Here is a 17060-nt window from a genome sequence, read left to right as displayed (position 1 = left end):
AAACCTCACTTCTTCGGATGCATCGAGCGAGGTCTTTACTCACGAAAGCTTATGCCCAAATAAATCTGTTAGTCTTTAAGGTGCCACCAGACTCTTTGTTGTTTTTGTAGATACAGACTAACACGGCTACCCCCTGATACTTGACAACATTTTGTAAAAGTGACACAATGAAGGGAAAAAAAGAAAATCTAATATATATTTAAAAATCATTTAAATCTAATCTGGGACCACAAACTCTAAAATGTCTTAATCTTATCTCTATGGTTATTGCAAGATGTTGCTACCCAGCAGTGTTATCTGGATGTCCTAACTCTGCATTTCTATACCTTAATATGTGTGAATTTAAGGGTAACCTTAACTCTGAATTTCTTGGATTTATAACTCTTGATTTTGGAATAATTGCTACATCCCTTTAATGTTTGTTACAATAATTTTACTGTACTTGCAACCCATTTTAAGAGTTTAGCTCTTTGAATCTTTCCTCATAAATCAGTACCTCAGGTTACCCAATGAATTTTGTTGTTGTTTTCTGGAGCTGTGTTTTTTCAAGTTGACTCTCATTTTGTTCGCTTTGCCCTTTACAACCTCTCTACATTTCTTTCCCCTCACTAGTGGTCAGAGTTCCTCCCAGTTCAGGATCCACAAATCCAGTCCCTTTAGTATTCTTGACCTCCTCTTCCGTATCATAAATGGAGATGTTTACTGCCCTTGTACATTACACCAACTCTTGCAGCATTTTACTAGACATTGCCCTCAATTACACCCTAGACAACCCACCAAAGATCACATCTGCACTAGATAGCTCTCCTTAACTCAAATCATCGCTGTTTTATCTTTGCTGTTTGCTTACTGAGCTGCCAGTCATCAGCCCACACTGGCCATGTTAATATGTTCAAATCAATACGAATTAATTTTGTGAGAGATTGTATCAAATGCTATACTAAAATCAAGATATAATTCCTTTCATCCAGTAACTGTTGGTCTTTCAAAAAAAAAAAAAAAAAGTACTCAAGTCTGATTGCCAAGAGTTATTCTTCATAGGTGAAATCCTGCCCTCATTGAAGTTATTGGAAAGTTTTCCATTGACGTCTGTGGGGTTAGGATTTCACCCCATAAACCTATTCTTATTATGGATCGTGTTTTTTCTTACCCGTTTAACAAAAAAGTCAAAAGTAATGAAAAAATCCCTGCTGGTGACTAAAATTCTGTCTTCATAAAACAGAATTAAAGTTTGAGGGGGATACATGTAATATATTTTACTTTATTAACAGCTGATGTCTCACAAATTACTAATGTTAGTAATCAATATTACACAATTTGCAATTCCACACAGTTAGATTATATAAGATGTTATAAAATATTGGTTCCTAAATCTTCTTGTTCCTTAGGATAGTGATTGCTAAAATCATATTCGAATTCATATGGCTATTAATAAAACCATAAGTTTCTTGCTCTGGTTTTTTATAATAGATCTTAAAACCGCAACTGCCTTCTTGATATCATACTGCTTTTTTTGGTCCTGGTCCAGGAGTGAATGTATCAGGTGCCAGAACTTTGGACCAGTGTGATTTCCACTTAATGACATTACTGATGTTCAAGAGATTCAATTTTCTCTTTTGTCTTGATTGTTTTATAATTGGAGGAATGCGTCCTGTGGCTCCCCCTTTTTTTTTTCACCCCAGTGATCAGATACTCTGCAAACTAGTGCTCATGAAAAATCCCGAAGATAAATGTTGTTCCAGAACAGTTGGGTCACCTGCAACAGCTAAGGTGTCCACTACTTTTTTCACCGAGTGTATTGGAGAAATGAGGGAGATAGAATTTCTCCTGATACAATAACTCCTGGCTTAATGTTGTAGTTATGTTCCTGAAAAATGCGACTTTAAGCAAAACGATGTTAAGCAAATCCAATTTCCCGATAAGAATTAATGTAAATGGAGGGGTTAGGTTCCAGGGAAATTTTTTTCACCTGACAAAAGACTATATTATATGTACACACACAGTATAAGTTTTAAACAAACAATTTAATACTGTACACAGCGATGATGATTGTGACGCTTGATTGAGGTACTGAAGTCAGAGGGTGGAAGAGGATGGGATATTTCCCAGGGAATGCCTTACTGCTAAATGATGAACTAGCACTCGGCTGAGCCCTCAAGGGTTAACCCATTGTTGTTAATGTAGCCTCACACTCTACAAGGCAGTACGAATGGAGGGAGGGGAGACAGCATGGCAGACAGAGACATACACCGTGTGTGAGAGAGAGAGAGATGCGCATTGCCCCTTTAAGTAGGCTGACCCCACTCTAAGTATACTGCTTTGTTAAGTAGATCAGCAAGTTGAGACAGTAGCTGCTTCCAGGAAGCTCCCTCCGTCCTGAGCCCTGTCATGTCGTCCGTGCCCCCCCCCCATGGAGATTTGGTAAGTGGGGTGCAGGAGCACGGGGGAGGGGGACACCCTGACATTAGCCCCCTTCTGCCCCTCCCCGCACAGCAAGCAGGAGGCTCTCACAAGCAGCTCCAAGGCAGAGGGCAGGAGCAGCACATGGCAGTGCGGGAAGGGACCAGCTGAACTGCCGGCAATTGATAACTTGCTGGTTGGCTGCCGCACAGGGAACTTAGGGGAGCAGGGAGCTGATAGAGGGGCTGCCAGTCTACCCTGGTTCCAAGGCCCCACCAACTAACTCCAATGGGCTGCTCTTCCTGCAAGCAGTGGACAAAGCAGGCGACTGCAAACCTTATAAGGGAGCATTGTGCAACTTTAAACAAGCATGTTCTCTAATTGATCAGCAATGTAACAACAAAACAACGTTAACTGGGACGACTTTAAGTGAGGAGTTACTGTACTCTAAAATTACAAAAAGATCTGAACTAACAACAAGGAGCTTCTCCATTGGTTCAGAAGCTCTCCTTTCCATTAGGGAAGTACCATTAGAGCTATAGGGAGAGAGGCTAAATATCTCATTTCAAGAAACAAAATACCCATTGCCGGGGGGGGGTGGGGGGGGAACCTCTAGGGTTAAAAAGGTCAGGTAAACTGGTAATGTTGCTGGGAAGTGTGGTGGTCTTGATGCAGCTGCAATTTTGCTCCTTCCTAAAGTACTGCAGACTACCATTTTGTAAACTGTAATAATCTGAGTTATATGAATAAACCAGCTCTTCCTGTGATTACATTGTAAGTTGTCTTGCTTAGTTGCTTAACACAAAAAACTAATGATTTTCTCTACCACATTTGGAAATTGAAAACATTTAAAATTACAAATTCAGAAAAGTCCATGTGGCACTTTGAAACTATTGTGCAGTATTTTATTCTTTTGTAAATATGATGTAACATAAGGGAATTTTTCTACTTTTTTTTTTTTTTTTTTTTTTTTTTACGTGCATGTGTTACACGGTGTGTTTCTCCTTTGCTGTTCAGGTGATTTATAGGGAACTTCACTACCCTTTAACCAGGAGGAAAAGTTTGAAATGAAGTGTCAATTGTTATTTTAAAGCTAATTCATATGGATGTGGAGTTCAAATAGATACATTATTAATATGGTGTAAGTGAGAGTAGCATTTAGATGATCTCAAAATCAATTATTAATTTCCTTCACTTTTTTAAAAGAATACTAAAAAGCATTCATATTTTGGCTGATTTTTCTCCTACTGCCCTGTTAATGAATCAGAGACATTTCTAGAGACCTTTTCCCAAAGTTGCTTGTAAAAATTATTTCTTTAACTTTCTCAATTATTAAACATTTTCTTAATGAATGGAAAAAAGAAAAGTGGGGGAGGGAAACCAGCTAAACTCAGTAAAATGATTATTTGTGAGCATTAGTGCATTAAATACATCTTCAAATAATTAAATACGCCTTTTTCATTTGGCTTCCAAAGCAGCATTGATTCATTCTTGCCGCACAGCCAGTAATGAAATACATGCTTTTCCACATATGAAGAGAATGACTCTTGATCTCCTTTTTGGTGACCTCAGGCAAAATATGAAGAATGCTTATTGAAAGGACTGACATTAGTTGTCCCGTTGCTGTTGAAGTCAGACAAGCAGTGCTTAGTCACCTCCTTTTACTGGAAAGCGGAGTAGCCAACTGTGTGACTATGGAATGCTCAAGAGTCAAACATGATTTGTTAAACAAAAATTGTCTGATTGGGCAAGGAGATTACATAAATTATGTCAGCCGCCTTCTATGCCCTGAGAGATTAGGCTCCAGAATGTCCTGGGCCACCCAGGTACCATGATGGTTGGCACAAAATGGAGGGATTGAGAGACAGGGGTTCTTTTTAATACATCTGAAGGTCACATAGCCCCTTGTTTACAATGTGGATTTAAGATTATTTCTTTATACAGACCAGGTGTGGGAAAGAAGTGAACGGGGGGGAAGGGAGATTATTTCTCACTTGCATACAGTATTTTGACAAATGTAGTCTTAAACATTATTGACATATGATATAGTCATCAGACCTTGTGCAAATATTGACTTTAGTGGTATGTCTACATTGCAGCTAGGAACACACCTCTCAGCCTGGATAGACATGCTAGTTTGAGCCCCTCTAGTGCCTGCTAGAAATAGCTCGCCTGACACCCCTCCCTCCCCCCCAGGCATGAGATTCCAACCTTCAGACCAAGCCACAACATCCACACTGCTACTTTTAGCATGCTAACTCAAGCTCTGCTAGTATGAGTTTGTCTACCCATGCTGGGAGGCTTGTTCCCAGCTGCTGTACAGACATACTTTAAGGCCTCGTCCACACTTGCGATAGCATGCAGGGTATGTGTAGCTACATGCCACAGTGAGAGACATGCTGCATCCACACTGCAGCGTATCACTACATACATTCGCTGTGGCATTGAAACGCTCTGACAGTCGGGAGCTGCTGGAGTCTCCTCCTGCTGCCTCTCCCCGGCCAGAGCCTTTCCCCACAGACAGAATCTTTCACTGCAGTGGGGAAAGGCTCCAGCAGAGGGAAACGACAATGCTAAAAATAGCAGTGTACACATGGGAGGCATTGCTCAGACATGTAGAGAGCCTTATAGGATATATACACTAGGATTCTGGCGTGTCTGTACTCCACTTGCCTAAGCAGTACCTCACCATTTGCTCTATTTATACTCATGCTAGCGGGGCATGCAGTGTCTGTAATCTACATGCCACCATAAATGTAGACCTACCCTAAGTTAACGCTGGCTGTTGGAACAAAGTTGCCCACTATAAACAAAGTTCACCACTAAAGACTTAGCTGGTTTTCAGGCAAATTGAAATTAATTCATATAAAGGTACACTACCACTGTACAGTCTAGTGTCACCGGATTAGTAACTGTTTGCTGACATTGCACTTAGGCCATTGAATTGACATCACATACATCATGGAAGTGGATTGCTGTTAGCAGAACAGATTGAAGTGATGTGGTCTTAACCACTTTAACCACAAGCAGTAAGCATCATAAACAGGATTACGTTCAGAACTATGCTTAAATACTAGTACATAATATACAAGTAAAGGTGATCTAAAAGGTCTTTTAGTTGTCTTTTAAAGATACACTGTTCCCTTTTTCTTTATAAATTCAATTTTAAGTGACCCTTATTTAAAATATATATATATAAATACACCATCAGAATGGATGTGTCGCAGCATCACCATTGTGATGAATGGTGATTCCAATATGTAGTATCTTAGTCCCATATTGAATAAATATTTCATCTGGGTTCTCCTCTAAACTTCATTGTTCAGGGCTTGTATGTCATTGTGTTATGCTAATAATAACTAAGTTATTTTATATTGGCCATATGAAAGATAACTTTCCCTCCACAAGCACAGAAATATTTAGCTTTTATATTTCAGAAATCTCTATATTGTTTTCTTTTGTTTGATATACTGTAGCACATTTATAGAATTTAAGTTCTATTGCTATTTTTGACCTCTGGTGGGATTATGTCACACATGCAATTAATGTTTCTTATTCTTTCCTTTCTCTTAGCTGCAGTATTGAAGTATGAGAACAATGTTATGAATATCAGACAGTTCAACTGTTCCCCTCACCCATACTGGCTTCCAAATTTCATGGATGTGTTTACCTGGTCCTTACCATTTGTTGGAGAGAAAGGTTAGTAACTTGCTGTGCTTGTGAAAGCCACAACATGAAGTGGGATTGGAGGTTAGGGTTACCCAAGCACCACTACCATTAACAGTTCCAGTGGGCTGGGTTGCATGGCTGTAAAGAGCTTGGAGGTGGATCTAAGAGAGAGGCTTTTTGAGGGTGTAGTGATGAGGCTACATCTGAAGTAACACTTCAGGGAGTGCAGCCTTGACCATTCCCACATTCTGCATCTTTTATGATTTTTGCTTTTTTTTTCAGAGCAGAGTAATAACGGCTGTGCCATGATCAGAGTGCTCTGGAAATAGGTTTGCATTTCAGTTGGAGATAAAAGTCATGGATTCACTTCAATTTATTTGATGAACTCTTTGGGCATTGTGATATTGCCATTTGCTGGTTGGAGAAGACCACACCAGCTGTGTCACTGTTATATATATATATATACACACACACTTCGCCAGCTGGCCTCTAACCTGCTGATGCAGTCATGCATTTCTCCCTTGAGCAGTAAATTCAGATCATGTCACATTGGTACCCACTGTGCTCTTCTCTTTCATTTGGTTTTCTGCGGGGGTGGAAAACCCCTGAAATATATGACATCTCACTAAGCTATCCCAGCCCTGTAACGGCCATTACTTTTGTGCCTTACCATACTACAGAAATGTCATTGTTGGACAATGCCATAGGGGCTTTGTGACCACATTAAGCTGTGACTGGCAAGTACACAACTGGAGGCTAGACCACTTTGGTCCAAAACATGAAGTATGAGTATTTAAAACCCAGCAGTTCATCTGACTTAAAACTAGAGAGCTATGAAACTTGCTTTGATTCTTGCAATGTGATACAATGTGTAGCTGCAACAGCAGTTACTGCCAGAAAGTTAAAATGAACTCTTACAAGCTGCTTGGAATAGTACTATTTTATCTTAATAGGCAACTGAAAATGCAGCCCGCTGTGGCTTTACTTACAGTCATGATCAGTTTTCAGTTACTCATTTATATTCTAAACAGTGGCTCTTTGAAAGAGTGGTCGAGGTAAAGCCAATAGTGGGATGTCCAAGGCCAGTGTGAACAAACAAGCAATGCTGAGGGCAGTCTTCATTGACACTGCAGGGTGTGCTAGCAAGGCATTTGTTGTCTCCATGCGTGTTTCCACTGATAGAGGAAGTTCTGTAGTCCTTGCCGATGTGTCTTTTTCAGGCTTTTTAAAAAACAGTAAAATGAATTCATTTTGTTGAACCATAAATATGGCCAATCCCAGTTTTCAGGCAAATCATGCTTTCTGGCTCACGTGTTAGACCTTTGTTGCATATTCTGCACGTGGTCCCCCAGAAAACTCCTACAGACCGTAAGGAACTATTTAGGGTGGGAATGCAGAACATATAGTAAAGATCCACATTGAGCATCTGATCACAGGATTTCTCCTTTTCTTCCTGTTTTCTCTCCCCTATTTTCCATGTCTCACTCCATGCTCAAGTCCTCAGTGATACTTCTGGTACTTTGACTGAAAATCCAAAATGGGTATTAGAGGAATCTAGCAAAATAAAGCTGTTGAACATATGTTTTTGTGCTCTACATAGGGTTTTTTTTTTTATTTCTTTAATAGATTTTTTCCCCCTCAAAGGCCAACCAAGGTAGGAAGCTGTATATGTTACACAGTGTTAGTTACACCAGTCCTTGTCACTGTGGAAGTGTTTCCACTAATACTTCAAGTGAAAAAGATAAATGCCTGACTAATTTATGAACAATAGAGTTCTGTTCATCCTTTTAATGTGTCAGACCACTGTGGCTATCACAGAAGAGAATTTTTAGTAACCACCCGATTTGAAATTAAATCTCCAACCTTTATAGCTAATGCAAGTCCAGACATGCCTGGTAACACTTTTAATGATGCTTAATACATGTAGATGTAGTGGAGTTTTTCACTTGTCTATCTGCTAATGATTTGACATTTTTACGTAGTAACCCAGTCTTTTCTAGAATTCTAAATCCCATCTCCTGGCGTGAGTTTTGGCTGTTTTTGCACTGTACACACTCTGGTCAGTCTTTCACTGCCACTGGGTCTGAAATGGGCTAAGAGTGGTTTAGGAACAGCTTGAAGCAGACTGCTTGGAGTGCAAGTTACAAAATAAAGAAATTAAACATATTGCTCTTTCAGCAATAATGAAATATCTGCAGTAAGTCCTGACCTTAAAGATACTGTCAATTTGCATTAGCCATAGAACGTTAGGCTTTGTTAAAATAAAATACATATTAAAAAATCATTAATACAAACAGGATCATTTTCATGATCTATTTTATTATTTATTCAGTATGGATATCTTAGTTGCTTATAAAACCTCCAGATCTGGGAATCCCAAACTACAGCATTTTACCCTAGACCAGTCTAGTTTCATTGTCCAACCTGAGTGAAAAGACAAAACTAAAACTCCATGACCAAGGAAAATGTAAAGCAGGATTTTAAAATTATTTTGTTTTGTTGTAATCTAGGTTGCTGCTAGTGACTCAGAGAGAACACGCTTTTTTTTTTTTTTTTTTTTTTTAATATAAGGGTCTTATTATTGCAGTGTGCCTTTAAATTTGACCAGTTTTTACCAGGAAACCATATCAACAACCCCTTATTAACCACATGAGATCTTTGGACCCAAGTTTATATTACTACAAATATAATATAAGGTGCAAACAGTTTAAAAATTGGATGAGGTGCTATTTGTTTGCTTATATTCATTAACACTACTACGCTACAGCCTGCTCTCAGACTGATGAGGAAAACTCACCATTCATGTTTCTCATTTGTTTTTCCTCTCCAGTGACAGAGATGCTGGTAAATGTGCTGAACATCTGCTCAGATGATGAATTAGGGTCAGAGGAAGATGGTTTTGATGGTAAGAGCTTTCTGCCCTCCATTGAGATTGTTTGTTGGTTTGTTTTGCTTTGGAATTATTTGTAAGTCTCAGTTACTAACATTAGGGATAGTGTCCTGGTTTTATGGATTTCATTTAAGTTCTTTCATGCTGCTGAAAACAACAGTTTGTGCTAGACGTCAATAGATTTGCATAATGCATGGTTTGGAGAGAATTTATTAAACTCTCCCCTTTGCCTACTTCCCACCCAAGCCAAAAGAAAAAAAGTTACTTGTCCTAGTTTTAAAGAAAGAAAATAATACTTTGACTCCAAGTTTTGCTGAATATAAGGGGCCCCAGGTAGTGCTATTGATTTTTAAGCAGAGCTACCCAGTGCTTCCAATGGGGAGTTTTACTTAGAATCAATGGCCTATATGGCCCAGAGTGACTTTCTGCTGCTTCTGGAATACTAGATACTGCAGATTTAGGGGGATGGTACCCAAGACTGCAGAAAACTCTCCTTTGGATCCTTGAGTCATTAGAAAACAATTTGAACACAGTCACTGGCTTAGGAAGGCTGTTCATTGCAAACACAGATATAAAAGGGACGTGTTGCTGACCCATTCTTTCTGCACAGAAAAGAGGAAAATCTCCATTAGCGCTCCAGAGAATTGATACTATATGATGATGAGTGACCTCAGATCCCATTGACTACATTGTAAAAGGCGCTCAGTGCCTTTGGGATTTGGTCCCATGGAAGTAAATTAATTTATTCTATTATCCAGTGATTCCTGTTAGAATTAGTGCATGGTAAGTGAATACTCACATTATATTAATAATCCCGTAGAGCAGTCTTTGTCTGCAAGCAAACCTGTACTGTACTTCTTTTTATCTTCAAACTAGTGCTCCATGATTCCTTGGTCTCTTAAAAAAACACTTAGGCACTAAAGAGAGAGGTGGAGGGGGGGGGACATTAAAACTTGAGGGAAAGAAAGAAAATCAGAACACAAAGCATGAAAAATATATCTCTACAGAACATAAACTAAAAGGAATTTGGTAATAGGTTTGTGGAGAAGAGCAAAAAAAGAGAGGAGGGGTGAAAAGTTTATCAATAAATAAGGCTGAGACAAACATTTCATGAATTTAACAGTTCTCAGTTAAAATGGCATCTTTTTAAAAACCTCTGTTTTTCTTACATGAAGAGAATATGCCATTGACTTCTACAATTCACAAACTGCAAAGGAAGGGGAAAATAATGAGTTTGTGTCCTCTCTTTTCTGAAAGTTGTTTTGCCATTGAAGCCAATGGAAATTCCACTGGTGGAACAGCTACACAATTGGGACTTTAAAAGTTCTCCTTGAGGATGAGGCAGAGAGAGTGCTTCAATTTAAACTGGTAATCAGTGCAGAGAAGAAACACCTGTTTGACTATTTTACTTAATATCTTTGGCTTGTGAAATGTAAATAGCCAGCTATTTTGCAGTTAAAACATTGTGTGATGATGTATGAAGACCTACAGATATACCAAATATAAATATAGTAGTGGGAGAGCCGTGTTCTTGTAGGTCCCGGTTCAGGAAAGCACATAAGCACATATCTAAGTCCCATTGACTTGGGCACCAAAGACAAAACCTTTCAGGGTGGGATTTTCAAAAACACTTAGCTTTGGCCTACCTCTGCTTCTGTCAAGTCAATGGTCCAACTCCAACTGACTTTAACGAGAACAGAGATAGACCAATGTGAGAACTTTTGAAAATTTCAGCCTAGATGTTTAAAAGTGTCTATGCAAAAGTTACTTCTTAGCAGAAAGAGACCAAGATGATGGCCACAAGTACAGTGGAGAGACTTCATAGGCCTTTCAATGCAAGTGCTTTTGTGACCTAAAATTCTACCATGCTTATCAAATAGAAGGAAAAATGCTCTATGTTCACTGTTTCTTTTACATTACTTGGTGTTTGAGTGGGAATGTGAGGCATCTGTTTTGCAGAGAGATATATCATGCCAGCCTTCCTGTTTTAAGCTGTTTCACCGCAGCATTGGTGTCTAAGCAGGGAAAGCAAACTGGAAGTCTTTTGGCTTGCAGATGTGTATGTTAAATTATTTTCTGTATTCATATTAAGTTTCCAAATAGAAGCAATTAAATACTTCCCACTTCTATAGGTTTTTAAGTTATTGTCTAAATCTACTGAGGATTATTCTTTCTGTTTTTCTTTCTATTGCCATAGTCCCTCTGAGCCCCAGAAATATTATAATAATTCTGTCCCTATCAAATACTATGTCATACCCAATACAATCACAGGAAGAAGGTATAGATGAGACTAAAACACAGGTTAGCTCATGTCTGTTTGACATTGTTATCATTCATAGTTGTAAAATGCAAACTATGGCCCTGATCCTGCAGTCTACTCCGCTTGGGTATAGCCTTATGCCTGTGCAAAGCCCCCGTGAAGGTACTGGAGCTTTTTGTAGGTATAGGAAGTTTGCCTGTGTGGAGTGGCTTTACAGCATCAGGGCTTAAGTGTGCATTTGTGTGGGGTTTGATTTATTTATTTATATATTTATTTATTTATGTAATAATAATTTCACAATGCATTCTAAATGATTTCTACTGCATTGTGAGCTGTCTTTACATCTGAAATATCTTGAGTTCCATCACTAGGAAAGGCTGTACCCTAGCTCCTAGGGCAATATGAGGGGTATTTTCCTTCATTTGTGTCCTTGATGTAAGCTGATGATTATTTTAGCCCCTTGTGACTACACTTTTGTAGGGTCTTTGCATTCATTCCCTTATAATGTGTCTGAATATGTTCTGTTTGTTCCTTCCTTCATCTACTGTTCAACCTCCTAAAAGAATTGTACCTTGGAAAAGAATGCCTGATAGTTAAAATAACACATGCATTTTGGTTTATGGAATAGTTTTCTTTAACATGACTACTTCAGAATTCTTTTGCACCATCTGTAGTTTCCAGAGCCTACTACTGCCATATTTCATGGGCTTCATGCTGATTTTGTTCCTCTCCATTTGATCTATACAAGCACTATCCCTGGTTCCCACATAATTGACGTGAGAGCCACAGAGGCTATGCAGCATTTTTCTTTGCATTTCCTCGTTGACTTTCATTATGTGCATTGAGAGCCAAAAGCACTGAGCAGGAGGAAGGAGAATGATCTATCATAATATTTGAGCTCTCAGCATCCACTAGTTCTCCTTTCTTACTTTCTATCCCTCTACCTTTCGCACATCACTAGTCCCTTCCAAAATTAAAGCACCAAACCCACCCAACTTGACTGCATGCTGTTCTTGTGAATCAGCAACAGTGACCTGGGTCATGCATGTTCCAATCTGTCATCAGAGTATGTTGATGTGAAATAGTACGCAGTAAATTTCATTTGCTTAAAGGAGATATTTATCCGGTCCTGATCCTCATTCACTATAGGCAGTGTCTATTAATGGGCAGGGGGGGGAGGGCCCTAAATAACATTTTTAATGCCCTTCCAAAATGCATATGTTCCATTGGCTGGTTGCATTGGCTTTTTAATTTTATCTGCTTTAAAGAGACAGAAATGTTAAATCTATAATATAGCAAATTTGGATAGTTTTCCCTTGCCATCCTATTTTTCCCCTTCTTTCCTGCTTGTCATGGTAGTTGGTATGTAACCTGTTACATCAAAAAATGTCTTGGGTGAATGCTAACTAGTGTGTTGTATGGTTTGCACATCATACATATCACCTAGCAACAAGAGTACTTCTGACTAACCAGCATACATCCAGAGTACCATCATATTTTAATTAGCAGCATTTCTGGCCTAACACATTTGATTGAAATAATTAAAAACCTTATGAGCTACTAATTAAAGTGATGCAATAATATAATAGACAACTTGACACAAACGTACTGCTTGCTTTGTGTGCTGCACTCTCATGATCTGTCACAAAGAGGTTTCTTAATTACCTGGTTTAATTATCATGTCACAAAGCACCTTCAATGTTGTAGCTCAGGTTTAAAACCCTGCCACTGAAAAAGCAGCAATCATAATTTTAAGTGCTGCATTTAGTCACCAGTTGGGAGCTGTGGGGCTTGGTGAATAAAGCAGTATGCTTCAAGACTAAACTGAGTTATTAAGCGAAATGCAGTTTTGGTGATCAAACTTCCATTCTACTGTGGACAGTAATCTATGAAACATTCCCACTGGACACTGATCAACACAGTGATCGTTATGTGGGGGCAGACTCAGAAGTGAGCTGATATGAAGACTGAATTACCTTTAGGAGAAGCCACTGTCTTATATCACAGCTAAGCCTATTATTAGTAAGACCGTGTATATTACTAGCTGCATATATAGTAGTCTCAGCATCACAAGTCAATCAGTCCCTTAATTGTAACAAAGGACAATTTTTTTCCCATAAAACCAAATGAGAAAAAAATAGATATTGCATAATAATCTCCTTGGGTAAGTGAGAAAGGAGAATTTTATGTATTTGTTTTCATTTCTGGAAGAATACTCATTGGAGGAATACTGAGATTTTTCACACCTCTTCCTGACAACGTTGATGCTATCCCTACGGGACTATTTAGCAGTGGTGTGTAGAGAGCAGTTCCTAACCTATGTGACAAATGAGTGCTCCAGTGGAAAAGATGTGCCTGGACCCTGATGGCTGCAACTAAATTGCATTAAAAATGAGCTGTTTTTTATTAAAAATATTTGCATCCATAATATTTGCTTCTATTTGATTATTATAAATTGCTTAGTGCGAAATCCTCTGGTCTGATCATACTGGGAAATGCGTAAATGCAGCATGCATCATTAATTTTGGTGGAGGTAGCACAGGCACATTTCCCATGCTGATCAAAGCCGATGGCTTACGAGGGTGATCTCAGCTTTGCTTTCACCCTGAAATTTCAGAAACAGGGCAGTTGGTGACTCATATTTTAATACCCCTGAACTGCCTTTAGCCTTTGGGGTGTGCATGCATTTCTGATATAGACTGGAGGTATCTCCTCTCAGTACTTGGGGAGAAGAGCTCTCAGCATGGTATACAGTATTACTGGGATGGTTTATGTGGCTTTCCCAGAAGTGGCATCTCCAGCCTATTCAGCCTGATGAGAATATCAAATCAGCAGGTGCATTATAGGAGGATTTAAAAAATGACTATTGCATGTATGGATGGCAAGTTCAAAATTTAGGATTAGTTTGATTGTCTAGCTGCATTTTAGTTCACTGCACAATTTACTAACATTAAATTCAGATTAAGCAGAACAGTATTTCTTTTCTTCTCATCATTAAGTTCTGTTTCTTTCTTTTTGGCTGTTCCCTCCCTAATTTGTTTCTTTTCTGTTTTTCAGACTTTACATAAATATTGCTTTTCCATTGATGTTGTCAAATGTTCTTTATTATTTTTTTTTATTCTCCAAACTTCACTGATCCGTTTCTCCCCCCTCCCCCTGGAATTTCATAAGAAGATCCTATTTATGCACAGAAGAAAGGTATTAAATTAGTTAGAAGGGCTTACATTTAATTAATTTTTGTATTATTTTCCTAGTGATAAATACAGTTTTTAAATTATTGGGATTTTCTATAACATCAAGAAGGACTTGATTGTTTTTTTTCACTCAGTAGCATTATCCATCCATTTAGCCCTGCACTCACAGAATATTTTAAGAGACTATACTGATCTTTCCTTGCACTGTTTCTAAGTCTGAAGGTATAAATCACATATCCAGGCAAAGTAAAATATCATAGGTGTCAAACAAGCTGCCTATGCAGATTGTTGTTCACTATATCAGGAGCAATACCTGCTTACAAAATAATATTCAAAATGTTTGAATAAAAAAGCAGATTTTAACTTTGGCTGTGTTCCTGTCCCCCTTTATGCAAATATTCTAGCAAGTTAATTTTCTGGCAGGAATGTCTAAAGAACAAGTACATTTTAAGTGATATTAGAGAACATATGTAAAGGGTGAAATTCACCTCTGCAGATGGCCAACTTGCAGTCTATGAACCATTTAATTCCCACTTAAGCATGGATTTAAGTCCATCTGAAGTAACACGCAGGTTTTGGTATATCCTTTTTACAGGGGTGAAGTTGGAACTCATAAATCAAAGTATTTACACCGGAAACTTGATTCTAAGAGTTGTTTTTATAATCAGGGAATAGAAATAATACCATGTGACCTATGTGTCCAATCTCAAGTTGTGACTATCCTATACTCAAAATTGCTCTTGAATAGACATGAGTTATTCACAGAAGGTATTTGGCAAATAATTTTGAATGGCAAATAAAAATTCAAAAACATAAATTACTTGTAGGCAATTTGCAAACAGAAAAAGATACATTTTAAAACTATTTGCTCGCCTTTACTATTCATTAGAAGGTGCAATTGAGTCAGAAACGTCTCAGAAGTAATATTTTTAATATTATGTGTGTGCTATCAAATTGACTTTATTTTACTCTGAGCCTATTATCTGGTATGGTTAAGTACTTTTTATACTTATTTTTACTTTTACAGATAAGATTATTTCTTGCTGTTTTTTCTAGTTCTGAAAAGTAGTTGTTTTGTAAATTGAATTTTAAACAGTGATTGAAGAAATAAATGTACTTGTAAGATCAAGTAGTGTGGGTTTGTAACACAAAAGAAAAGGGATGCTCTCCGGTGATTAGAGGTCTAAAGGCAAACCGAGTAGGTGGAGGCTGTTTCTTAAAAAAGAAAAAAAGAGAAAGAAAAGGGAATAAAAACTGTCTTTCTTTCTTGAGAATTCAATTCTAGTTGAAGAAAACTGAGATTACATAGTAGTTCAAGTAGAAATAAGCCCTTGTAATCCCTGAAGAAGAGAAATTGACTACTGTTAAATTGTCATTTAAATCTTCCATTTAACTATTTCTAATATTAGGTGATCCTTGTTTCATGGTGATGACTTTTAACCCACACTTCCTTATTGTTTAGAATGATTCACTAACACTTAACAAAAGGTAGTCTTTTATTGGAAAGACGGTTCTAAAACATTTGTCTTCATTTTACATTTTAAGATACAGACTTGTGATTTCAGGACAGGTGAAATAGTTACTCTGTTTTATTAAAAATACCTGGAAACAATGGTGTGTTTAATAGATGTCCCAAAACAGTAAAAGGCAAAATGTTCATGATTGATGATAGGGCTCAGGAGCTATACATAAAAGCACTCCTGTGCTTGTTCATACAGTTACAATACTTGAGCACACAAATGGTGGTAACTGAATATGTGTATTGGGTTGGGTGCATAACTTGCACATGTATTTTCCTGAATGGCTGTGAAATTATATGCACCAATCAGAATGTTTTGTGTGTGGAGCCCATGCCTACATTTTTGAAAAAGTGCAGTATTTGGGGTAAAAGGTTAATTTCCACCTACTGCATGACATGTTGCTGTGTCAATCACACAGTTTGTCTGTTACTACCTAGTACAGTTCTTGAGGTCATGGCATTTTCTTTAATGAAGGATGAAAGAGTTGGGCTTATTTCTGGTTCTGAACGCTTTGAGCTATTGTTCATAGGAGCACAGAAAATAAAATACACTAGCACAAGTATGGGGAAAAAATTGTAGACTCTTGTCACAATTTCTAACACATCTAAATAACAATCCTGCCACCTAGACATCTTGTTAATACTAGTGAGTACCATCTTATAAAACTTTGTGTTCTCAGTTGTGCTCTTAGTCCATCCTGAGTTTAGCTGCAATTGAGAAATTGGCAGTAGCTTATTAAACAAGATAGGCAACTGAGCTGGGTTGTATAACAACTGCATTGCCATCAACTGAAATGTGTGGAAAACTCACAGATTGGGAGAATTATTTCTCTGCAGGCTCTGTAAAGTGCTCAGCAAATCTTCATGTAGTTTTATCAAAAGTCTCCAGTTCTCTGTAGGATACTTATAACTACACAGGGAGAGTGTGAAATCCTGGTCTTAATGGGAGTTTTGTCATTGGCTTCAGTGATGTCAGGATTTCACCTTAAATGCTTTTAGCTGTAGTCACTGTATATGCTCCAACTGTAGAGAAGCAAGATACATGTTAGAGGCTAGGGGCGCATTGCTTTTTGCTGGGCTTCCATCTATCATACCCGTTGCCACAGTATCTGAGCACCTTACTCAGGG

General features: G+C 38.1%; 1 protein-coding gene across 3 annotated transcripts in view; it reads left to right on the top strand.

The window, feature by feature from the left end:
* The window catches only part of PPP3CA (protein phosphatase 3 catalytic subunit alpha), a 306754-nt gene that overhangs the window by 270294 nt on the left and 19400 nt on the right, over positions 1 to 17060 (top strand). For all 3 annotated transcript variants that reach the window (XM_034770986.1, XM_034770988.1, XM_034770987.1), the window contains 2 exons: positions 5974 to 6099; positions 8900 to 8974. In XM_034770986.1, the coding sequence (XP_034626877.1) occupies positions 5974 to 6099; positions 8900 to 8974 (201 nt within the window). The remainder of the gene's footprint in view (positions 1 to 5973; positions 6100 to 8899; positions 8975 to 17060) is intronic.

The sequence above is a fragment of the Trachemys scripta genome, chromosome 5 (genome assembly GCF_013100865.1).
Source record: "Trachemys scripta elegans isolate TJP31775 chromosome 5, CAS_Tse_1.0, whole genome shotgun sequence".
Taxonomy (NCBI): domain Eukaryota; kingdom Metazoa; phylum Chordata; order Testudines; family Emydidae; genus Trachemys; species Trachemys scripta.
The sequence above is the reverse complement of the archived record's forward strand: the minus strand, read 5'-3'. Positions and strand labels throughout refer to the sequence as shown.